The following is a 25,930-nucleotide window of genomic DNA, read 5'->3' as shown; positions in this document are numbered from 1 at the left end:
ACCATGCTTGAGCTGGACCAAACTTGGCATGAATACCATAGTTCACCTACATCCAGAGAGCACTGTGGACTCAAACAATGGTAAATCTGGACCAAACTTGGCACAAATACTCCATGTGTCCAAATGTGAACGAACACTGGTGGAGTTTAGGGGAAATAGAGCTTGACATTTGGGAGTTGTAGTTGCTGGGATGTATAGTTCACATACAATCAAAGAGTATTCTGAACTCCACCAACAATGGCATTGAACCAAACTTGACACACAGAATCTCCATGACCAATAGAAAATACTTTTTCTGATGGTCTTTGGTGACCCCTCTTACACCCCCTTACGACCCCCTTAGGTGTCCTGACCCCCAAGTTGAGAAACACTACTCTAGATTCTTGCATTATCCAGGGGTCAGACTAGATGACCTTTAGGGTCCCTTTCAACTCAAAAGTTGATTGAAGGGAAAACAGAGCAGACACTGAAATGCACAGATCCTCAAATCGACATTTCATTGGTTTGCATGAGTTTTGAAGCAGATTTTGATCTATTCACATGTTAAATGGTTTAATATTATTATCAATTGAATTTCAATGACCTTATCATCATCATCATCATCATCATCATCATCATCATTTAACTTGTCCCTAAGGTTCAAGGTAGATTGCAACATATAATTTGTTGTTGTTCATTCGTTCAGTTGTCTCTGACTCTTTGTGACCTCATGGACCAGCCCACGCCAGAGCTCCCTGTCGGCCATCACCACCCCCAGCTCCTTCAAACAGCACTATATAGCTTTTAGATAACTCAAGAAAGCGAGCCAAGTTGCAAGCTGTGCTCAGCCATTTGAGAAGTCACACTCAGCCTCAGGAGAATACATAGTATGCATCTACACTGTTGAATTAATGCAGTTTGACATCATTTGAACTTCCATGGCTCAATACTATTGAATCATGGGTGTTGTAGTTTGGTGAATCGCCTGCACTTTTTAGCAGGCAAGGCTAAAGGCCTTGTAAAACTACAACTCTCGGGATTCCATAGCATTGAGCCATTGCAATAAAAGTGGTGCAAAACTGCATCAATTCTGCAGTGTAGATACACCTAGGGGTACAATGAAACCATATCGCCCTAAATGAGAAACTCCTTGAAGGCACACAGCAACAATAAGAGGGAGAAACTACAAATCCCAAAACAAACACATGCACAACATTTCAGTCCTGTAAAGATAAACTTCTGGAAAGCAAAACAACCTCTTCTCAGCATTTTTTCCTTTGACCAATAAGACTGTGAAGCTATACAAATGCCTCTTCTAGAAAATTATAAACTAGGAAGTGAAGAAAAGAAAGGGTGCCCAACAATATTGGAGAAGAAGGGGAAGAAGGAGTGTGTTTCTGCAATATTTGAAAGGAACAGGACTTACTTTTGAAAAGGAGGAGGGCTCCGTCCCTTAGTCCAGGACCAGAAGTGGAGAAATGCTCGTTAAGAGGAACACACAGGTAAAGAAATATGCAAAACACAAAAGATGGAAGACTTGGAAAGCCATTGAACCCAAGGAGAGCTTTATTTGTGTTTGGAGCGCCACCGTGTGGTCATATGAGGAAAAGGCGCCAAAGGAGAGAAGGTTGCAGCTTATTTATTTGTCGTGTCCATTATATTACATTTCTAGCAGAACAAAGCAAACAAACAGGAAAATACACAACTTGTGAGTTTGGTAGCTGGCTAAATGTCCTTTGACCAGTATCTGGCCACTTGGAGTGCTTCCGGTGTTGCTGGAAGAAGGTGCTCCCTTGTGCATGTGACAGGGCTCAGGTTGCATTGCAGCAGGTGGTCAGTGGTTGGCTCTTCTCCACACTCGCATGTCGAGGATTCTACTTTGTAGCCCCATTTCTTGAGGTTGGCTCTGCATCTCGTGGTGCCGGAGCACAGTCTGTTTAATGCCTTCCAAGTCGCCCAGTCTTCTGTGTGCCCAGGAGGGAGTCTCTCATTTGGTATCACCCACGGATTGAGGTGCTGGGTTTGAGCCTGCCACTTTTGGACTCTCGCTTCCTGAGGTGTTCCAGCGAGTGTCTCTGTAGATCTTAGAAAACTATGTCTAGATTTAAGTCGTTGGCGTGCTGGCTGATACCCAAACAGGGGATGAGCTGGAGATGTCTCTGCCTTGGTCCTTTCACTATTGGCTGCTACTTCCCAGCAGATGTCAGGTGGTGCAATACCTGCTAGACAGTGTCATTTCTCCAGTGGTGTAGGGTGCAGACATCCCATGATAATGCAGCATGTCTCATTAAGAGCCACATCTACTGTTTTAGCGTGGTGAGATGTGTTCCACACTGGGCATGCATACTCAGCAGCAGAGTAGCATAGCGCAAGGGCAGATGTCTTCACTGTATCTGGTTGTGATCCCCAGGTTGTGCCAGTCAGCTTTCGTATGCTATTGTTTCTAGCACCCACTTTTTGCTTGATGTTCAGGCAGTGCTTCTTGTAGGTCAGAGAACGGTCCAGAGTGACTCCCAGGTATTTGGGTGCGCTGCAATGCTCCAGTGGGATTCCTTCCCAGGTGATCCTCAGAGCTCGGGATGCTTGTCTGTTCTTGAGATGAAAGGCACATGTCTGTGTTTTAGATGGATTAGGGATCAGCTGGTTTTCCCTGTAATAGGCAGTAAGAGCACCTAGAGCTTCGGAGAGCTTCTGTTCTACCGTCTCAAAGCTCCCTGCTTGAGCAGTAATGGCACGATCATCAGCATAGATGAAACTCTCTGTCCCTTCTGGCAGTGGCTGGTCATTTGTGTAGATGTTGAACATGGATGGAGTTGCAGCTGCATTGTGTATAACTAGAATGAATGCAGTTTGACACCACTTTAACATCCTAGGTCAGTGGTTCTCAACCTTCCTAATGCCACGACCCCTTAATACAGTTTCTCATGTTGTGGTGACACTCAACCATAAAATTTGTTCCATTGCTACTTCATAACTGTCATTTTGCTGCTGTTATGAATAGTAATGTAAATACCTGATGTACATAATGTATTTTCATACACTGGACCAAATTTGGCACAAATACCCAATACACCCACATTTGAATACTGGTGGGATTGGGGGAGGGTACTGATTTTGTCCTGTGGGAGTTGTAGTTGCTGGGATTTATAGTTCACCTACAATCAAAGAGCATTCTGAACTCCACCAATGATGGAACTGAACCAAACTTGGCACACAGAACTCCCATGGCCAACAGAAAATACTGGAAGGGTTTGGTGGGCATTGACCTTGAGTTTTGGGAGTTGTAGTTCACCTACATCAAGAGAGCACTGTGGACTCAAACAATGATGGATCTGGACCAAACTTGGCACGAATACTCCATATGCCCAAATATGAACACAGATGGAGTTTGGGGGAAATAGAGCTTGACATTTGGGAGTTGTAGTTGCTGGGCATTATAGTCCACCTACAATCATAGAGCATTCTGAAACCTACCAACGACTGAATTAGCCCAAACTTCCCACACAGAACCCCAATGACCAACAGAAAATACTGTGTTTTCTGGTGGTCTTTGGTGACCCCTCTGACACCTCTTCGCAATCTCTCCAGGGGTCCCGACCCCCAGGTTGAGAAACACTGTCCTAAGTTCAATGTTATGGAATCCCAGGAGTTATACTTTTGCAAAGTCGTTAGCCTGCTCTTCCAAAGAGTGTTGGTGCCTCTCAAAACTATAAATTCCAGGATTCCAAAGCATAGAGCCATGGCAGTGAAAGTGGTGGCAAAATGTATTAATTCTGCAGTGTAGATGCACCCACAAACAAAACCTAAACGTATCAGCCTGTTCCAGAGATATGTTATCAGATTCCAAGTCTTAGCAAACCTCATGCTTTTCTAATAACATTATTATTAATATTGGGTTGTTGTAGGTTTTTTTGGGCTATATGGCCATGGTCTAGAGGCATTCTCTCCTGACGTTTTGCCTGCATCTATGGCAAGCATCCTCAGAGACCTCACTACCTCTGAGGATGCTTGCCATAGATGCAGGCAAAACGTCAGGAGAGAAACACTAGCTTTCTATGTGTATGTATCTGGGTGTATATGTATGCACATATGTATGAATATTTTGTGTGTATATGTGTATTTATGAAGAAACTATTAATCGTCCAAGCCAGTAACGGTTACAGTATGATCAATGCACACGTCCAGGATTGAGCAGGATGTCCATACAGAGACCTCACTACCTCTGAGGATGCTTGCCATAGATGCAGGCAAAACGTCAGGAGAGAATGCCTCTAGACCATGGCCATATAGCCCGAAAAAACCTACAACAACCTGGTGATTCCGGCCATGAAAGCCTTCAACAATACATTATCAATATTGTGAGTCGCTTTGAGTCTTGGTCAAGAGATAAAATGATAATAATAATAATAATAATAATAATAATAATAGCAATAATTTAAAAACTATCTATATAAATAAAAATGTAATGTTCATTTGTGGGATTAACATAACTCAAAAACCACTGGACAAATTAACACGAAATTTGGACACAATACACCTAACAGTCCAACGAGTGTCCATCACTCCTAAAAAAACACACACACACACACACACACACACAACTCCTGCGGAACAGACTTAAAAATCCAAAAAATACACCATATATACATATACAAATACACTCATATACATATACACATGCACACATTCATACACACACGTATATATATATATGCACAAACACACACAAATATACACATATACACACATACGTATACATACACACATATATATATGTATACACACAAATACATATACACATGCACACATTCATACACACACATATATATGCACACACACACAAATATACAGATATACACACATACAGATAATCACACATATATACATATATACACACAAATACATATACACATGCACACAAACATATATACATGCACATACACACAAATATTCACAAAAATATTCATATATATAGACATATATACACAATATGCGTGTACACATATAAACACACATATACACAAATATACACACACACACACACACATACGCAAACATACATATATACAGAAATATATACATAAACACATATATACACACACAAAAAACACATATACACCTACTAGGCCACAGCAACGGGTGGCAGGGGATGGCTAGTAATAAATAAAATAAATCTCCCAGTGGTGATTGGCATACTGGGTACAATACCTAAAGACCTTGGCCTGCACTTAAAAACAATCAGGGCTGACAAAATTATCACCTGCCAGCTGCAAAAGGCCACCTTACTGGAATCTGCACGCATTATTCGCCAATACATCATACAATCCTATATGCTTGGGAAGTATATATGATCCAATATAAAAGCCAGCATAGTGATCTTGTTTGCTGTGTAATAATCTTGTTATGTATTAAATAATGATATCATACTATTTAGAAGACTAGTTTGTAAGTGAGTTAGATTGTAGCCTAGCCAGCTCCCTGAAACACTAGCTTTCTATGTGTATGTATCTGGGTGTCTATGTATGCACATATATATGAATATTTTATTTGTATATGTGTATTTATGAAGAAGCTATTAATCATCCAAGCCAGTAACGGTTACAGTATGATCAATGCGTGCTTCCAGGATTGAGCATGATGCCCATACAGAATCATAGAGATAAAAAGAGACCCCAAAGACTATCCAGTGCAGCCCCATTCTGCAGGAGACACAATCAGAACCCTCCTGACAGATGGCCATCCAGCCTCTGCTTGAAAACCTCCAGAGAAGGCGATTCCATTGGACTCCTAGGCAACAGTAGATTCCCCTTTTGAATCTCTTACCATCATGGAGTTCTTCCTAACCTTGAGGTGGAATCTTCTTTCCTGCCATTTGCACCCATGGCTCCATTGTCTTGATTTCTCGTAGGTTTGCTTGCTTTCCTATCTGCCAATATGCCTTGTTCTCATCATTATCTCTTTGTTTTGTCTATCTCTGTTTCAGTTGCAAGGCCACCTCAGGAGTTGTATTGTGTTCCAGTTATTCTGCAGTTTCGCCACCAGCAAAATGGATTCAAATTGCAGTTTCCAGCTAAACATTAGGAAGAAATTCCTGATTCCAAGACTTGTTTGACAGTTGATGATGCTGCTGCCTTGGAGTTCAGTGGAGGTTTTGAAGCAGAGGCTGGATGGGCATCTGTTAGGAGGGCTTGGATTGTGTTTTCCTGCATATCAGAAAGGGGCTGGACTAGATGGCCCTTGGAGGTCCCTTCCAACTCTAATTGAATATAGACTTCCTGGAAATACTATGGAGTCTCCTTCTTTTGGGGAGTTTCAACAGAAGCTGGATTACCATCTGTCAGGAGGGCTTGGAAAGTGTCTTCCCATATGGCAGGAAGGGGGTTGGACTGGATGGCATTTGGAGGTCCCAACATTAATGGAATATAGACTGCCTGGAAGTCCTATGGGGTCTCCTTCTCCAGGGGAGTTTCCATCTGGATGTCCATCTGTTGGGAGGGCCTTTAAAGTGTCTTTCCATGTGGCAGGAAGGGGGTTGGGCTGGATAACCTTTAGAGTTACCTTCTAAATCTAATGGAATATAGACTGCCTGGAAGTCCTATGGGGTCTCCTTCTCCAGGGAGGTTTGAGCAGAAGCTGGCCATCTGTAAGGAAGGCTTGGAAACTGTCTACAAATATGGCAGGAAGGGGGTTGGATTGGATGGACCCTGGAAGTCCCTTCGAACCCTAGTGGAATATAGACTGCCTGGGAGTCCTATGGGGTCTCCAGGCGATTTTCAGCAGAAGCTGGTCATATGTTGGGTGGGCTTCAAAAGTGTCTTCCCATGTGCCAGGAAAGGGGTTGGACTGGATGGCCTTTGGAGGTCCCAAATCTAATTGAATATAGACTGCCTGGGAATCCTTTGGTATCTTCTTCTCCAGGGAAGTTTCAGCAAAAGCTGGATGGTCATCTGTTGGGAGGGCTTAGAAAGTGCCTTCCAATGTGGCAGGAAAGGGGTTAGACTGGATGGCATTTGGAGTTCCCAACTCTAATGGAATATAGACTGCCTGGGAATCCTATGGAGTCTCCTTCTCCAGGGAGGTTTGAGCAGAAGCTGGATGGCCATCTGTCTGGGGGGGGGGGGGGAGTTGGAAAGTGTCTTCCCATATGGCAGGAAGGGGGTTGGACTGGATGGCCTTTGGTGGTCCCAAATCTAATGGAATATAGACTGTCTGGGAGTCCTATGGAGTCTCCTTCTCAAGGGGGGTTTCACCAGAAGCTGGATGGCTTCTGTTGGGAAGACTTTAATGGGGTCTTCCTGTGTGGTGAACGAAGGTTGCACTGGATGGCCTTTGGAGGTCCCTTCCAACTCTAGTGTAACATAGACTTCCTGGGAGTCCTATGGAATTTCCTTCTGGGGGGGGAGGTTCAACGGAAGTGGATGGCCATCTGTCAAGAGGGCTTGGAAAGTGTCTTTCCATGTGGTAGGAAGGGGGTGGGAGTGGTATCTTCCTACAGTAATGGAGGTATCTTCCTACAGTAATGGAGGTATCTTCCTACAGTAATGGAATATAGACTGCCTGGGAGTCCTATGGAGTCTCCTTTTCCAGGGAGGTTTGAGCAGAAGCTGGATGGCCATCTGTCAAGAGGGCTTGGAAAGTGTCTTCCCATATGGCAGGAAGGGGGTTGGACTAGATGGCCCTTGGAGGTCCCTTCCAACTCCAATGGAATATAGACTGCCTGGGAGTCCTATGGAGTTTCCTTCTCAGGGGGGGTTGAGCAGAAGCTGGATGGCCATCTGTCAAGAGGGCTTGGAAAGTGTCTTCCCATATGGCAGGAAGGGGGTTGGACTAGATGGCCCTTGGAGGTCCCTTCCAACTCTAATGGAATATAGACTGCCTGGGAGTCCTATGGAGTCTCCTTCTCAGGGGGGGTTGAGCAGAAGCTGGATGGCCATCTGTCAAGAGGGCTTGGAAAGTGTCTTCCCATAAGGCAGGAAGGGGTTGGACTGGATGGCCTTTGGAGGTCCCTTCCAACCCTAATGGAATATAGACTGCCTGGGAATCCTATGGAGTCTCCTTCTCCAGGGAGGTTTCAGCAGAAGTTAGATGGCCATCTGTTGGGAAGGCTTGGAAAATGTCTTCCCATGTGGCAGGAAAGGGGTTGGACTGGATGGCCTTTGGTGGTCCCAAATCTAATGGAATATAGACTGTCTGGGAGTCCTATGGAGTCTCCTTCTCCAGGGGGTTTCACCAGAAGCTGGATGGCCATCTTTTGGGAAGATTTTAATGGGGTCTTCCTGTGTGGTGAACGAAGGTTGGACTAGATGGACTTCGGAGGTCCCTTCCAATTCTCTGATTCTGAGATCCTTCTGGGTTGCTGTAAGTTTATGTCGATTATGTCACTTGGAAACCGCTCTGAGTCCCCTTGGGGAGATAGAGCAGTATATAAATAAAGTTTTGTTGTTGTTGTTGAATTCTCTTATATCCAAAATCTTTTACAAGGGGGCTTGATAGTTACATCTGAGAATGGTTTTAGCTGGACTCCATGACCTCCAGGAACCCCTTCCAACATGCCCAGGTGAGGTTCAATTGTCTTGGTTGCTTTATAGATATGGATTCCCACCTTGGCAAAGGACTATCCTGGTCCCTAAAATAGGAACCATCCATCTCTGACTCATGTCTCTTTCCTCCAAAAGCTCACCTGGCCTGAAGATTTCAAAATGAAGGCATTTCCCCATTCCACCCCAGTGCTAATATTGACTCAGGTTTCCAGGTATTTGTCCTGCATTGAAAGTGAGATTTTCCTATGACACAAGGAGGAAGATCCACGCTCCGGTTCCAAGCTTGGCCAGCAAGCCGGGACAAATATGAATCCAAAAGACGAGCCCTAAAACATGCGCCCCAAGGCGGTGCAAGTGAGTCTCTCACACACTGTGCAAGTTCTGCACCTGGTTCTTTTTCACTCTCATGAACCAAAGCTTGGACCGCAGAGATGATGAAAGGGGAGAGTTGGAAAAGGAAATCAAAGAACTAATAACAGAGGCTGGATGGCCATCTGTCAGGGGTGATTTGAATGCAATATTCCTGCTTCTTGGCAGGGGATTGGACTGGATGGCCCATGAGGTCTCTTCCAACTCTTTGATTCTATGATTCTATGATGGGTTTGTCTACCTTTTGCCCACCTTTGGCCCCAAAGAGCACCATGCACCGAGTGGCACCTTTCCCCACATTGTTTTAGACGCCTCTGCAAGATCCAAACCTGGTTCTTCTTCAATCTCAAGAGCCCAAAGCTCATGGGGTGCCAACAATTGGAGGAAAACAAAGATATATTTGGGGAAGGACCTCTTGGCCTCCTACCCTTCCACCCTTCCACCCTTCCACCCATCTTTGGCTCCAAAAACACCATGCGCCAAGTGATACCTTCCCCCACCTCTGTAAGATCCGAACCCAGGTTTAATTCAATCTTAAACTTAAGCTGCTGGGGAGGGGGGGGGGGGGGGAAGGGGCCTGAGGCTGTTAGGAATGGTGGAAGTTGGGGTCCAAAACTCCTGGAGGGCCCAAGTTTGTCTATACCTGGTCTACTCCATGCACTCCTCTGCAACCCGAGACTTAAAGGTGCAACTGCAGTTTGACACCACTTGAACTGCCCTGGCTCAATGCTATGGAATGCTGGGAGTTGCGGTTTGACAAGGTCTTTAGCCCCCTCCCTGCCCCTCGTCAAACTACAACTCCCAGCATTCCATAGCATTGAGGCGTGGAAACAAAAAACGAAGCAAGCCTTCGTTGCACTTTTCTTTGAAGCCAAAGGGCATCCTAGGACTCAAGGGAGTGACACTGTTTTTATTTACCCCTCGAGCCACACTTCCAATTACACCTCACTGCTCTTATTACAGGTTTTAATAAAGTGATGTTTCCTTTTTGCGGATTAGAAACCGGAGGGACAAGTTTGGGATGGGGAGTTGCATCATTTCTCTGCAAGTGAAAACTTCGTGTGAGTTTGGGTGTGTGTGTGTGTCTTTTGAGTCGACTGTTGACAAATGGCAATCCCATTAATTTCAGAGGATTGCCAAAGGCTTTCATGGCCAAAATCACTGGGTTGATGTGAGTTTTTTGGGCTGTATGGCCATGTTCTAGCAGCATTCTCTCCTGATGTTTCACTTCTTGAAGATGCCATCTGCGGCTAATGGCATCTTCAGATAAATCAATCAATCATATATAACTGTAGATTAAAACCATTAAAACTATAAAAACATCAAACATAGACATAAGCATGAAACATATGATTGCTGCAATTAACAACATTGGCCCCTTCTCTCACCGCCCCCCTTCCCATCTCCTTTCTTGTAGTTTGAAGCCATTGTTTCGACTAGGACGCGGAACAATGGCTTCAAACTACAAGAGAGGAGGTTCCATCTGAACATGAGGAAGAACTTCCTGACTGTGATAGCCGTTCAGCAGTGGAACTCTCTGCCCCAGAGTGTGGTGGAGGCTCCTTCTTTGGAAGCTTTGAAACAGAGGCTGGATGGCCATCTGTCAGGGGTGATTTGAATGCAATATTCCTGCTTCTTGGCAGAATGGGGTTGGACTGGATGGCCCATGAGGTCTCTTCCAACTCTTGGATTCTATGATTCTATAATCTCTCTCTCCTTTGTGTTTCAGACCTTCTTTTTATACCCTCTCTGCTCCCCCCACTCCACTCCACCCCACAAGACACAAAGTTCTTAATTTACTTAGGCAATCCCTCGTTGTCTGAGTAGGATAATCCTCCAGGGTGGGTCCATAGGTGACTGTGGAGCCCTATTCTTGCTCTGCATCTTCTTCTGCAGTGAGGGCATTGGTTTCCAGGTGGAAGGCGGTCTCGGTCGGGGTTGGCTTGACGTGCCTTCCTCTTGGCACGTTTCTCTTTCGCCCTCCATTCGTGCCTCTTCAAATTCTGCAGCACTGCTAGTCACAGCTGACCTCCAGCTGGAGCGCTCAAGGGCCAGGGCTTCCCAGTTCTCAGTGTCTATGCCAGAGTTTTTGAGGTTGGCTTTGAGCCCGTCTTTAAAACTCTTTTCCTGTCCAACAACATTCTGTTTTCCGTTCTTAAGTTCGGAGTAGAGCAACTGCTTTGGGAGACGGTGGTTGGGCATCCGGACAACGTGGCTGGTCCAGCGGACTTGATGGCGGAGGACCATCGCTTCAGTGCTGGTGGTCTTTGCTTTTTCCAGTACACTGACATTTGTCTGCTTGTCTTCCCGAGAGATTTGCAGGATTTTCCAGAGGCAGCGCTGATGGAATCGTTCCAGGAGTTGCGTGTGACGTCTGTAGACAGTCCACGTTTCGCAAGCATAGAGCAGGGTTGGGAGGACAATAGCTCTATAAACAAGCACCTTGGTATCCCTACGGATGTCCCGGTCCTCAAACACTCTCTGCTTCATTCGGGAAAATGCTGCACTCGCAAAGTTCAGGCAGTGTTGTATTTCAGTGTCAATGTTGACTTTGGTGGAGAGGTGGCTGTCAAGGTAGCGGAAATGGTCAACATTTTCTAATGTGACACCTTTAAGCTGTATCTTTGGCATTGGAGAGGGGATGGCTGGTGACTGCTGGAACAGCACTTTGGTTTTCTCGATGTTCAACGACAGGCCAAGCTTCTCGTATGCTTCTGCAAAGGTGTTTAGAGTGGCTTGTAGATCTTCTTCTGAATGCACACAGACGACATTGTCATCAGCATACTAGAGTTCTATAACAGATGTTGTTGAAACCTTGATTTTGGTGTGGAACTGAAACTGATTGGGAGGGAAATGGGATCGTCTTTAGAGGCTGGATGGCCATCTGTCCTGGGGAGGGTTTTGGTGGTGTTCTCCTGCAAAACGGGTCAGACTGGATGGCCTTGGGGGTTCCCTAACTGGAGTGGAACTGAAACTGCCTGGGAAGGAAATGGGATTGTCTTTAGAGGCTGGATGGCCATCTCTCCTGGGGAGGGTTTTGCTGGTGTTCTCCTGCAAAACTGGGGTCAGACTGGATGGCCTTTGGGGTTCCCTTCCAACTGGAGTGGAACAGAAACTGCCTGGGAGGGAAATGGGATCGCCTTTAGAGGCTGGATGCCCATCTGTCCTGGGGAGGGTTTTGATGGTGTTCTCTCGCAAAACTGGGGTCAGACTAGATGGCCTTTGGGGTTCCCTTCCAACTGGAGTGGAACAGAAACTGCCTGGGAGGGAAATGGGATCGTCTTTAGAGGCTGGATGCCCATCTGTCCTGGGGAGGGCTTTGATGGTGTTCTCCTGCAAAACGGGTCAGACTGGATGGCCTTTGGGGTTCCCTAACTGGAGTGGAACAGAAACTGCCTGGGAGGGAAATGGGATCATCTTTAGAGGTTGGATGTCCATCTGTCCTGGGGAGGGTTTTGATGATGTTCTCCTGGGGTCAGACTGGATGGCCTTTGGGGTTCCCTTCCAACTAGAGTGGAACTGAAACTGCCTGGGAGGGTAATGGGATTGTCTTTAGAGGCTGGATGGCCATCTGTCCTGGGGAGGGTTCTGATGGTGTTCTCCTGGGGTCAGACTGGATGGCCTTGGGGGGTCCCCTCCCTTCTCCTGGAGCATCCTATGGCTCTCTGGCTGGCCTCTCCTCTTCTCTAACCTTTTGGGCTCGGCTTGCTTCCCTTCTCCAGGTGAGGCAACCGCCTCAACCGGTTCCAGCAGCTTGGCTTCTCTTCTTCTTCCTCCTCCTCTTTCTCCGGCGCCTCCCCCCCCAGCCACCCCCCCCCCTCCAAAAGCAGGCGGAGTTGGACTTAGAAGGAGAGAGAAGGAGCCGAGGAGGGAAGGAAGAGAAGGACTAAGTCTCCCATGGCTTGCTATTTCCCGGCCGACTTGACCCGCAGCCCCCGGCGAAGGAGCGCCCGGCCCTGTTGCCAGAAGTGCCTCCTCCCTTCGCCCTCCAGGTACACACTTTGATTGTTATGGGCTCCTGGGAGTTGTAGTTTAGTGAAGTACCCCCCCCCCCCCCCCCACACACACACACACTCTTTATCAGAGAAGGTTAAAGATCATAGGTGCATCTCCACTGCTGATTGACCCCTCACTTTCACTGCCATAGCTGAGTGATTGCTATGGATCCTGGGAGTTGTAGTTTGGTGAAGTACCTTCTCCCCCCCCCCTCCCCCCACACACTTTAACCAAGAAGGTTCAACATCTTGGGTGCATCTCCACTGCTGATTGACCCCTCACTTTCACTGCCATAGCTGAGTGATTGCTATGGGATCCTGGGAGTTGTAGTTTGGTGAAGTACCCCCCTACCACCACACACACACAGTCTTTAGCAGAGAAGGCTCAACATCTTGGGTGCATCTCCACTGCAGATTGACCCCATACTTTCACTGCCATAGCTGAGTGATTGCTATGGGATCTTGGGAGTTGTAGTTTGGTGAAGTACCTCCCCCCTCCCACCCCCACACACTCTTTAGCAGAGAAGGCTCAAGACCTTGGGTGCATCTCCACTGCAGATTGACTTCCCCTTTCCCTGCCATAGCTGATTGCTTTTTGATCCTGGGAGTTGTAGTTTGGTGAAGTGCCCCCCCCCCCCCCCACACACACACTCTTTATCAGAGAAGGTTTAAGATATTGGGTGCATCTCCGCTGCTGAATGACCCCTCACTTTCTCTGCCATAACTGAGTGATTGCTATGGGATCCTGGGAGTTGTAGTTTGGTGAAGTACCTCCCCCCCCCCCCCCCACACACTCTTTATCAGAGAAGGTTCAAGATCTTGACCCCTCACTTTCACTGCCATAGCTGAGTGATTGCTATGGGATCCTGGGAGTTGTAGTTTGGTGAAGTACCTCCCCCCCCCCACACACACTCTTTATCAGAGAAGGTTCAAGATCTTGACCCCTCACTTTCACTGCCATAGCTGAGTGATTGCTATGGGATCCTGGGAGTTGTAGTTTGGTGAAGTACCCCCCTACCACCACACACACACAGTCTTTAGCAGAGAAGGCTCAACATCTTGGGTGCATCTCCACTGCAGATTGACCCCATACTTTCACTGCCATAGCTGAGTGATTGCTATGGGATCTTGGGAGTTGTAGTTTGGTGAAGTACCTCCCCCCCCACCCCCACACACTCTTTAGCAGAGAAGGCTCAAGACCTTGGGTGCATCTCCACTGCAGATTGACTTCCCCTTTCCCTGCCATAGCTGATTGCTTTTTGATCCTGGGAGTTGTAGTTTGGTGAAGTACCCCCCCCCCCCCCTCCCCACACTCTTTATCAGAGAAGGTTCAAGATCATGGGTGCATCGCCACTGCAGATTGACTTCCACTTTCCCTGCCATAGCTGATTGTTTTTTGATCCTGGGAGTTGTAGTTTGGTGAAGTATCCCCGCTACCACCACCACCACCACACCACACCACACACACACACACACTCTTTAGCAGAGAAGGTTCAAGACCTTGGGTGCATCTCCACTGCAGATTGACTTCCACTTTCCCTGCCATAGCTGATTGCTTTTTGATCCTAGGAGTTGTAGTTTGGTGAAGTACCCCCCCCCCCCCCACACACACACTTTAGCAGAGAAGGTTCACGATCTTGGGTGCATCTCCACTGCAGATTGACCCCCACTTTCACTGCCATATCTGATTGCTATGGGATCTTGGGAGTTGTAGTTTGGTGAAGTACCCCCCCCCCCCCCCACACACACACACACTCTTTAGCCGAGAAGGCTCAAGACCTTGGGTGCATCTCCACTGCAGATTGACCCCCACTTTCACTGCCATATCTGATTGCTATGGGATCTTGGGAGTTGTAGTTTGGTGAAGTACCCCCCCCACACACACACACACACTCTTTAGCCGAGAAGGCTCAAGACCTTGGGTGCATCTCCACTGCAGATTGACCCCCACTTTCACTGCCATATCTGATTGCTATGGGATCTTGGGAGTTGTAGTTTGGTGAAGTACCCCCCCCCCCCCCACACACACACACACACACACTCTTTAGCCAAGAAGGCTCAAGACCTTGGGTGCATCTCCACTGCAGACTGACTCCTCACTTTCCCTGCCATAGCTGATTGCTTTTTGATCCTGGGAGTTGTAGTTTGGTGAAGTACCCCCCCCCCCACACACACACACACACTCTTTATCAGAGAAGGTTTAAGATATTGGGTGCATCTCCGCTGCTGAATGACCCCTCACTTTCTCTGCCATAACTGAGTGATTGCTATGGGATCCTGGGAGTTGTAGTTTGGTGAAGTACCTCCCCCCCCCCCCACACTCTTTATCAGAGAAGGTTCAAGATCTTGACCCCTCACTTTCACTGCCATAGCTGAGTGATTGCTATGGGATCCTGGGAGTTGTAGTTTGGTGAAGTACCTTCTCCCCAGGATCCCATAGCATTGAGCCATGGTGGTCCAAGTGGTGTCAACCTGCATTCGTTCTCTAGTGTAGAAAGTAACCCTAGAAGGCTCTGTAGGTTTTTCAGAAGAAGCTGGCTGGCCATCTGTCAGGAGGGTTTGGATTGTGTCTTCCTGCATGGCAGAAAGGGGCTGGAGTCCATAGCTTTGAGCCATGGCAGTTGTAATGGTGTTATTCTGCATTAAATCTACAGTGTGCATGCGCTCTGTGTGATTGTTTGGGTCAATTGCATTTAGAAAAAGGACCTTTTTCCTTCTAGTTTGCTAAGAGCCCGCGTCTTCTGCAATTTTGAATTTCTCCTCCTTCCAACCCGCCTGGATTTGGAGTCACTCCAGCAACCGCTAAGCGACGCCTTATTTGAACTCTTTGCAGACTTCTCTCTCCTTCCCAGAACTCTGCCTTGCAACCTTGGATCAATCTACACTTTGCATTTTGGAACCACTTTAACTGCAATGACTTAATGCTTTGGAATCTTGGGTTTTGTAGTTCTGCAAGGTCTCTTTTGTGGTTCTGCAAGGTCTCTAAGTAGCCTTCTGTGCCAACGATGGCTGGTTCATCACCAAACTACAACTCCCCTGATTCCATAGAACTCCTGCAAATCAATGCTTTGGAATCTTGGGTTTTGTAGTTCTGCAAGGTCTCTTTTGTGGTTCTGCAAGGTCTCTAAGTAGCCTTCTGTGCCAACGATGGCTGGTTCATCACCAAACTACAACTCCCCTGATTCCATAGAACTCCTGCAAATCAATGCTTTGGAATCTTGGGTTTTGTAGTTCTGCAAGGTCTCTTAGTAGCTTCCTGTGCCAAACATGGCTGGTTCCTCACCAAACTACAACTCCCCTGATTCCATATAACTCCTGCGACTTAATGGTTTGGAATCTTGGGTTTTGTAGTTCTGCAAGGTCTCTAAGTAGCCTTCTGTGCCAATAATGGCTGGTTCCTCACCAAACTACAACTCCCCTGATTCCATAGAACTCCTGCGACTTAATGGTTTGGAATCTTGGGTTTTGTAGTTCTGCAAGGTCTCTTAGTAGCCTTCTGTGCCAAACATGGCTGGTTCCTCACCAAACTACAACTCCCTTGATTCCATAGAACTCATGCGACTTAATGCTTTGGAATCTTGAGTTTTGTAGTTCTGCAAGGTCTCTTAGTAGCCTTCGGTGCCGATGATGGCTGGTTCATCACCAAACTACAACTCCCCTGATTCCATAGAACTCCTGCGACTTAATGCTTTGGAATCTTGGGTTTTGTAGTTCTGCAAGGTCTCTTTTGTAGTTCTGCAAGGTCTCTTAGTAGCCTTCTGTGCCGAAGATGGCTGGTTCCTCACCAAACTACAACTCCCCTGATTCCATAGAACTCCTGCGACTTAATGCTTTGGAATCTTGTGTACAACTCCCCTCATTCCATAGAATTTCTGTGACTTAATGCTTTGGAATCTTGGGTTTTGTAGTTCTGCAAGGTCTCTTTTGTAGTTCTGCAAGGTCTCTTAGTAGCCTTCTGTGCCGAAGATGGCTGGTTCCTCACCAAACTACAACTCCCCTGATTCCATAGAACTCCTGCAACTCAATGCTTTGGAATCTTGTGTTTTGTAGTTCTGCGAGGTCTCTTTTGAAGTTCTGCAAGGTCTCTTAGTAGCCTTCTGTGCCAAAGATGGCTGATTCCTCACCAAACTACAACTCCCCTAATTCCATAGAACTCCTGCGACTTAATGCTTTGGAATCTTGGGTTTTATAGTTCTGCAAGGTCTCTTTTGAAGTTCTGCCAGGTCTCTTAGTAGCCTTCTGTTCCAAAGATTGCTGGCTCCTCACCAAACTACAGCTCCCCTGATTCCATAGAACTCCTGAACATCCTCACAACCTCTGAGGATGCCTGCCACAGATATGGGTGAAACATCAGGAGAGAATGCTTCTGGAACATGGACAGACAGCCCGTAAAACTCACAACAACCCAGTGATTCCAGCCATGAAAACCTTCAACAATATATTTATTTATTTATGTATTTATAACCAAAGGAGAATCAAAGCAGTTTTGAGGCTTGGAGCATGGCCCTATCTATACTGGCATATAAAATCCAGATTATCTGCTTCGAACTGGATTATATGGCAGTGTAGACTCATATAATCCAGTTCTGGGCAGATAATGTGGATTATCAGATTTGATAATCTGGATTACATGTCAGTGTAGATCCAGCCCAAGACTCTGGAGACCTGAGTTTGAATCCACACCATGGGAACCTATTCTATGACCTTGAAGGAGTCACACTTTCTCAGCCTCAAACCCCCCCCCCCCCCCCTTAGGGTTAACCTAATGTGGAAATGACTTCAAACAAACATAATAATAATATTAAGGCAATCCCTGTCTTCATGTATTCCCAATAAAACTCATATTCAAATAAATGCAGTAGTCTTAAAACTATGCCATGAATCCCAAATATTTGAGGAAGTGGGTTTTGGCCCCGAGGAATTCCAGCGGCCCTAAAGTTTCCTGTCTTTATGGATGTCATCTTGACTCATATTTTGCTGCCTCAGATTCAACTCCATTTTTGGAAGCTGGGATTCCAGCCAATTGAGTCTCTCTTCTCCAAATCGCTCAGGACCAGAAGTGTTTTAGATTTTGCAAAACCAATATTTAATTACAGGCACAGAACGAGAAATCTTGGAGAGGGAACTCCAGCCTAAACACACAAAGCATTTCATAGAATCCTAGAGCTGGGAGAGACCTCGTGGGCCATCCAGTCCCTCCCCATTCTACCAAGAAACAGGAATATTGCATTCAAATCACCCCTGACAGATGGCCATCCAGCCTCTGTTTAAAAGCTTCCAAAGAAGGAGCCTCCACCACACTCCGGGCAGAGAGTTCCACTGCTGAACAGGAAGTCCTTCCTCATGTTTAGATGGAATCATAGAAGCAAAGAGTTGGAAGAGACCTCATGGGCCATCCAGTCCAATCCCATTCTGCCAAGAAGCAGGAATATTGTATTCAAATCACCCCCGACAGATGGCCATCCAGCCTCTGTTTCCAAAGCTTCCAAAGAAGGAGCCTCCACCACACTCCGGGGCAGAGTTCCACTGCTGAACGGCTCTCACAGTCAGGAAGTTCTTCCTCATGTTCAGATGGAATCTCCTCTCTTGTAGTTTGAAGCCATTGTTCCATTGCGCCCTAGTCTCCAGGGAAGCAGAAAACAAGCTTGCTCCCTCCTCCCTGTGACTCCCTCTCACATATTTATACATGGCTATCATATCTCCTCTCAGCCTTTATGGTAACCTATCGAATTTGGTGTGGGTTATTTCCTTTTGGGCAACATTTCTCAGCAACATGCTCTTCCTGAGGCTGAGAGAGTGTCACTTGACGAAGGTCACCAGTTTGGATTCAGGTAGGATTCGAACACAGGTGTACAGCGTCCTGTAGAATTTATGTAAACCAGGCATCGGCAACCTTCGGCCTTCCAGGTGTTTTGGACTTCAACTCCCACAATTCCTAACAGTTGAAGTCCAAAACATCTGGAGTTGAAGCCCAAAACAATTTGGCTGCCGTGGCTCAGTGCTATGTAATGCTGGGAGTTGTAGTTTGTTGAAGAGAAGGTTAGCAGAGAAGGTTTCAGTGACTTGGTAAAACTACAAATCCCAGGTTCAGCTGCACTGTGAACTAAATGCAGTTTGAATCCCATGGCTCAGTGTTATAGGATTCAGGGAGTTCTAGTTTGGTGAAGAGAAGGATAGAAGGGAAGGTTCCAAGGCCTTGGTAAAACTACAAATCCTAGGTTCAACTGCACTGTGAATTGATGCAGTTTGGCTGCCATGGCTCAATGCTTTGGGATGCTGGGAGTTGTACTTCGGTGAAGGGAAGGTTAGCAGGGAGGGTTCCAAGACCTTGGTAGAACTACAACTCTCAGATTCAACTACACTATGAATTGAATGCAGCTTGAATATCATGGCTCAATCATGGCGTTCTCTTCGTTTGGCGAAGAGAAAGTTAGCAGAGAAGGTTCCAAGGTCTGGTAAAACTACAACTTCCAGGTTCCAACTACATTGTAAATTGAATGCAGCTTGACTGCCATGGGTCAGTGTCTTTGGAGGATGCTGGGAGTTGTAGTTTGGTAAAGAGAAGGTTAGCAGAGAAGATTTCACAGTGGTTCTCAACCTGGGGTCCCCAGATGTTTTTGGCCTACAACTCCCAGAAATCCCAGCCAGCTTACCAGCTGTTAGGATTTCTGGGAGTTGAAGGCCAAAAACATCTGGGGACCCCAGGTTGAGAACCACTGTTTCAAGACTTTACTAAAACTACAACTCCCAGGTTCAACTGCACTGTGAAGTGAATACAGTTTGAATGCCATGGCTCAATGCTTTGGGATGCTGGGAGTTGTAGTTTGGTGAAGAGAAGGTTAGCAGAGAAGATTCCAAGGCCTTAGTAAAACTACAAATCCCATGTTCAATAACACTGTGAATTAAATGCAGCTTGGCATCCCTTTACTTCCCATGGAGCAATGCGAGATAATCATGGAATTTGTAGTTTAATCAGCCTTTGGCATAATCTTTGATTTAAACTGTAGAATTAATGCAGTTCAACATCACTTTGAACTGCTATGGCATCTTGGGAGTTATAATTTGGTGACGCAGCAGCACTCTTTAGCAGGGAAGTCGAAAGCCCTTGTCAAACTACAAATCCCAGGATGCCATGGCATAGTAATCCTAGCTAGAGCAGATGCACCCTTGTCCAACACTCACTCTATTATTCCACGCAAGTCTTTACTCTTACGTAATCCTAATGGTTTGTTCCTTGTTGTTGTTGTTCCATGTGATGCTTCTATTTCCTTTCACTTGCTCCCAGTTGGATGGCTTCCAACAGTTCAAAGAAACATTGTTAACTATTTGTAGCACGCAAAAGTTACAAATAGAAATTAGCAAACAAATTAGAAACTGTAGATCAGCGTTACTCAACCTGGGGGTTGTGCAGGGGTTACAAAGGGGTCGCCGATACATATGTCTGATGGTTGTTGTAGGTTTTTTCGGGCTATATGGCCATGGTCTAGAGGCATTCTCTCCTGACGTTTCGCCTGCATCTATGGCAAGCATCCTCAGAGGTAGTGAGGTCTGAGGATGCTTGCCATAGATGCAGGCGAAACGTCAGGAGAGAATGCCTCTGGAATATGGCCATATAGCCTGAAAAAACCTACAACAACCCTGTGATTCCGGCCACGAAAGCCTTCGACAATGCATTTCTGATGGTCTTAGGAATCCCTTTGGCAGAGAAGGCTGAACATCTCTCTGCCTGTCCTTCTCTTCCTTTTTGGAAATGGAAGTCAAATCCGCCCACCAAAAGTCCTGCTGTGATTGGCTGTCCTCTCAGTCAAGTGGGGAGGGGAGAGGAGGCGTTCTCGGTGCATGGCAGCATGGTGTATATGTGTGGGCAAGGAAGAGTATACGAGGCTGGGGGGAGGCTCACGTCAGCAAGTCCCTTCAAAAGCATAGGGGTTCTGTGTGGGAAGTCTGGCTCAATTCTATCTTTGGTGAGGTTCAGAATGTTATTTGATTGTAGGCGAACTATAAATCCCAGCAACTACAACTCCCAAATGCCAAGGTCTATTTTCCCCAAGCTCCACCAGTGTTCACATTTGGGCATATTGAATATTCGTGCCAAGTTTGGTCCAGATCCAATATTGAGTTCACAGTGCTCTCTGGATATAGGTGAACTATAACTCCAAAACTCACCAAGCCCTTCCAGTATTTGCTGTTGGTGATGGGAGTTTTGTGTGCCAAGTTTGGTTCAATTCCATCCTTGGTGGAGTTCAGAATACACTTTGATTGTAGGTGAACTATAAATCCCAGCAACTACAACTCCCAAATGTCAAGCTCTATTTTCCCCAAACTCCACCAGTGTTCACATTTGGGCATATTGAGTATTCTTGCCAAGTTTGGCCCAGATCCATCATCATTTAAGTCCACAGTGCTCTCTGGATATAGGTGAACTATATGGATATAGGTTTGGTGAGTCAATGCCCACCAAACCCTTCCAGTATTTTCTGGTGGTCATGGGAGTTCTGTGTGCCAAGTTTGGTTCAATTCCATCGTTGGTGGAGTTCAGAATACTCTTTGATTGTAGGTGAACTATAAATCCCAGCAACTACAACTCCCAAATGTCAAGCTCTATTTCCCCTAAACTCCACCAGTGTTCACATTTGGACATATTGAATATCTGTGCCATGTTTGGCCCAGATCCATCTTTGTTTGAGTCCACAGTGCTCTCTGAATGTTGGTGAACTATAACTCCAAAACTCAAGGTCAAAACCCACCAAACCCTTCTGGTATTTTCTATTGGTCATGGGAGTTCTGTGTGCCAAGTTTGGTTCAATTCCATCCTTGGTGGAGATTAGAACGCTCTTTGATTGTAGGTGAACTATAAATTGCAGCAACTACAACTCCCAAATGACAAAACTGTTAGCGGTAGCAGAGTAGAATCATAGAATCAAAGAGTTGGAAGAGACCTCATGGGCCATCCAGTCCAACCCCATTCTGCCAAGAAGCAGGAATATTGCATTTAAATCACCCCTGACAGATGGCCATCCAGCCTCTGTTTAAAAGCTTCGAAAGAAGGAGCCTCCACCACACTCCAGGGCAGAGAGTTCCACTGCTGAATGGCTCTCACAGTCAGGAAGTTTTTCCTCATGTTCAGATGGAATCTCCTCTCTTGTAGTTTGAAGCCATTGTTCCGCATCCTAGTCTCCAAGGAAGCAGAAAACAAGCTTCGCAGTATCGCAGAAGCTCAGAATAATGAAGTCTGGAGTCTCCGGTAAAAGTGGGTTTTCAGTTTTACTTAAGCAGCTCAAAATAGACAACATACACCATCAGCGGACATACGTGAAGAACACAAACCGAAAGAGATAGGAACTAATACAAACTGCAGCTGGAAGGAAGTTTATCCCTGGCACTCCCTAATCTTTCACAGAGCAAGAACTCAGGGTCACATTCTCACAGCTTGTTACTTTGCTGTTTAACCCTTCTGTGTCAAACTACATCCTGGCAATACAATTCTATTACAATCACAATCCTATCACATAAAATTACATTTAAACACACATCATACATGAATTACATACTGACAATTACCAATCCCCTCCCCTAACCCCACTAGTATTCAAATTTGGGCATATCGGGTATTTGTGCCAAATTAGGTCCAGTGAATGAAAGTACATCCTACATATCAAATATTTACATTACGATTCATAACAGTAGCAAAACTATAGTTATGAAGTAGCAATGAATATAATTTTATGGTTGGGGGCCACCACAACATGAGGATCTGTGTTAAGGGGTTGTGGTAGTAGGAAGGTTGACAACCACTGGTTTGGGGGCTTTTTGAGCTGGTGGTTTGCACTATCAATCCTCTTTCTCAGGCATGAGTGTGCTTGCAATTCCAAATATAATAATAATAACAACAACACCAATAATGTGTGACCCACCTCTCTTCTCAGCTTGCCAAACTAAAAATATATAATGGATTGTGTAGGTTTACAGGAAGACATATATTTAGGTTTAGCCTAAATCCATAACCTGCCTTCCAATGTCAGGCTTTCCTCCCTTAGAAAGAATTCCAGTTTTGCACCTCTGGAATTGCAGTTGTCTTAATCTTGATGAGAAGAGGCCTTTTAGGGGGAATCTGACTCCCAAAGCAAGCTTTTCAGGCTTGCGTTCAATCTGTTAATCCACACACACAAACACACCCCTTGCCTCCTGTTGCATGGTTCCTCCCTGTGGCCATGGCACGAGTTTTTCAGGAAATCCCTTTCCGCCTTTGGAGAGGTTTCAATTTTTTTCAGGTTTCCCTTTTCCCCCTTTGGCTATGGGAGCTGCCAATCAAAACTCATTCCTTGCAGCTGGCCAAGCAAGCTGTCAATCAAAGCCTATTTTTAGTACAAATGGCCAAGTGGAATGCTATTTGAAGCCCCCTTTTTGTGCAAATGGCCAAGCGGACTCAGTCGAAGCAAATAGCTAAACAGAGTGTACCGTGAGTCAAAGCCCATTTTCTGCAGCTGGGCAAGCAAGCTGTCAATCAAAGCCCCTTTTTGGTGCAAATGGCCAAACAGGCTGCCAATCAAAGCCCATTTCCTGCAGCTGGCTGAAGCAGAAGCCAAAATACAGTGAAGGCGGGACTTGGCCCCATGATTTATTAAGGCATGCCAACAGCTGTGAGTCACAAGTTGCTGATGGAAGTTTCTTGCAACTGAAGATTTTCCTTGAAGAAAGGCTGTGTTTGCAAATCCTTCATCTTTCTTTCTCCTTTCTTTTCTCTGTCTCTTCCAGCAAAGCAATGGCCGAGCAAGGCTCCATGCCCACCGGTGGCAGTGGCACATCCTCGCCCACGGCTACCATGAAGGAGGAGCTGCTCTGCCCCATCTGCTACGAACCCTTCAAGGACGCGGCCACCCTTTGCTGTGGGCACAACTTCTGCAAGGGCTGTGTGACCCGCTCCTGGGAAGGCCAGAGCCGGGCCCACTTCTGCCCTGTGTGCAAGGCAGCCTGCGTCCCCGAGGACCTGCGCACCAACCACACTTTGGTCAACATTGTGGAGATGTTCCTCAAGCAGGAGAAGAGGCAGCAGCAGAAGAGGAAGGCCGAGGAGGCCTCTTCCGCCAACCTCTGCCCTTTGCACCAGGAGGAGGCCAAGCTCTTCTGCCTGGACGACAAGATTCCAGTCTGCTTCGTGTGCCAAGGCGCCAAAGAGCACGCTGACCACACCATCAGGCCTGTGGCCGAGGTGGTCAAGACCTGCAAGGTGAGCAGGCCCACTGTCCCTCCAAGTGGGCCCATTTGACTATATGATTCTTGTTATTACACAATGTGAAACATTTTCCGTTCCTGATTTGAAATTGTTACTCTATGGGTGAAAGTATGATAGCTGGGACTCGGTGCTGGTTGCATAATGCGGCTCTGAATTAGAGAAAGGGACACGTGTGCAAGACACAGCACTACATGCGCGAGAGACCAGACTAAGTGAGAGATGCAGCTACAAAAGAGTTGACAAGCTAGTTTGGTAGAAATGGGGAGGGGAAATAGGCAAGCATTGTGATTTCGGCTATCCGGAGATCCTATGCCAGGGGTCCTCAAAATTTTCACTGTCCCTCAGACCGTTGGAGGGTCGGACTATAGTTTTTTTTTTTTTAAAAAAAATCAATTTAAAAATTCCTATGCACATTGCACATATCTTATTTTGCTGTGTGGAAGGGCCCTTAGAGGGGATCCTTTCTAGCCCTCCTTAGGCAGTAATTCAAGGAGCAGAGAATGGGAAATCTTCCAATTTCTAGTCTGAATAAAATTTGGCTACCAGTATTTAAAAAACTCTAAAATTATAACTGTAAATAAAAAACAGCACTCAAACACAGGGGAACACCAGACAAGAAACAATCAGGGCCAGCTAATCACCTCTCAACAAAGGATTCTTCCAAAAAACTGTCAGGCTATGAAATGGTAATCAAGGTGGCCAATTGAAACATTCATACCTACCTCCAATAGACAAGAGTTCTTTCTCTCACCCTGGATCTTCCACAATTTTCCTAGTTAAAGGTTTTCCTCTGACATGAAGTCCAGTCGTGTCTGACTCTGGGGTGTGGTGCTCACCTGCATTTTTAAGTCGAAGAGCCGGCGTTGTCTGTACACACCTCCAAGGTCATGTGGCCAGCATGACTGCATGGAGCGCCGGGGCAGCCTCCCTTGGCTGGCTCACGCTGCCCATCGGGCCCGATGGGCAGCGTGAGCCTGCCAAGGGAGGAGCAGCCCCGCGCGGCCTACTTGCGAGTAAAGCACCTTGCGAGGTGCTTTACGTGCACGTAGGCTACGCGGAGCAGCTGCCCTTGGCTGGCTCACACTGTCCATCGGACCTGACGGATAGCATGAGCCTGCCAAGGGAGGAGCAGCCCCGCGCGGCCTACTTGCAAGGAAAGCACCTCGTGAGGTGCTTTACGCGCGAGTAGGCCATGCGGAGCAGCTGCCCTTGGCTAGCTCATGCTGCCCATCGGGCCTGATGGATAGCGTGAGCCTGCCAAGGGAGGGGCACTGTGGGGGGGGGTGCTCCTCCTCCGCAGGCCGGATAAGTGCCCTTGGCGGGCCAGAAGTGGCCCGTGGGCCCTAGTTTGGGAACCCCTGTCCTATGCAAACACATTCAAAAACATAGTTGCATTGGGAGTAAGGATAAAAAGGAGGGGGGGAAATACGAGCAGTGGTGAAAAATGAATCAAATCCAGTTACTGTTACATTATTTCAGTGTTATCCTGTCCCACCTGCATGACATTACTTCACTGGTATCCTGCCACAGCTGTGTCTCTCACTTAGTGCGCTGACTTGCGAGAGCCGTGTTGTGCAACCAGCACTGGATTCCAGCTATCATACTTTTACCACTCTGTTTTATTATGCCACACTTACTTTGACAGTAGTTGCTATCCCCCAGAAACTTTGTTTTTGTGGTTGCTGCAAACTCTGTTTATACAGTAAAGATTACATGAAACTTATATATAATATATTATATATATACATTTATAATACATGTATATTGTATGAAACTCTTATAAGGGTTTGGGTTAACCTCCAGTTTGCTAGTTT

At 46.4% G+C, this 25,930-nt stretch overlaps 1 protein-coding gene across 1 annotated transcript in view; it reads left to right on the top strand.

The window, feature by feature from the left end:
- The first annotated feature begins 12,729 nt into the window (after nt 1–12,729).
- The window catches only part of TRIM35 (tripartite motif containing 35), a 28,933-nt gene continuing 15,732 nt past the window's right edge, over nt 12,730–25,930 (top strand). The window contains exons 1-2 of the mRNA XM_067462559.1: nt 12,730–12,880; nt 23,639–24,110. Coding sequence (XP_067318660.1) covers nt 12,786–12,880; nt 23,639–24,110 — 567 coding nt within the window. The 5' untranslated portion in view covers nt 12,730–12,785. The remainder of the gene's footprint in view (nt 12,881–23,638; nt 24,111–25,930) is intronic.

Source organism: Anolis sagrei, chromosome 1 (assembly GCF_037176765.1).
Source record: "Anolis sagrei isolate rAnoSag1 chromosome 1, rAnoSag1.mat, whole genome shotgun sequence".
Classification (NCBI taxonomy): domain Eukaryota; kingdom Metazoa; phylum Chordata; class Lepidosauria; order Squamata; family Dactyloidae; genus Anolis; species Anolis sagrei.
Note: the sequence above shows the minus strand (reverse complement) of the source record. Positions and strands in the feature narration are given on the sequence as shown.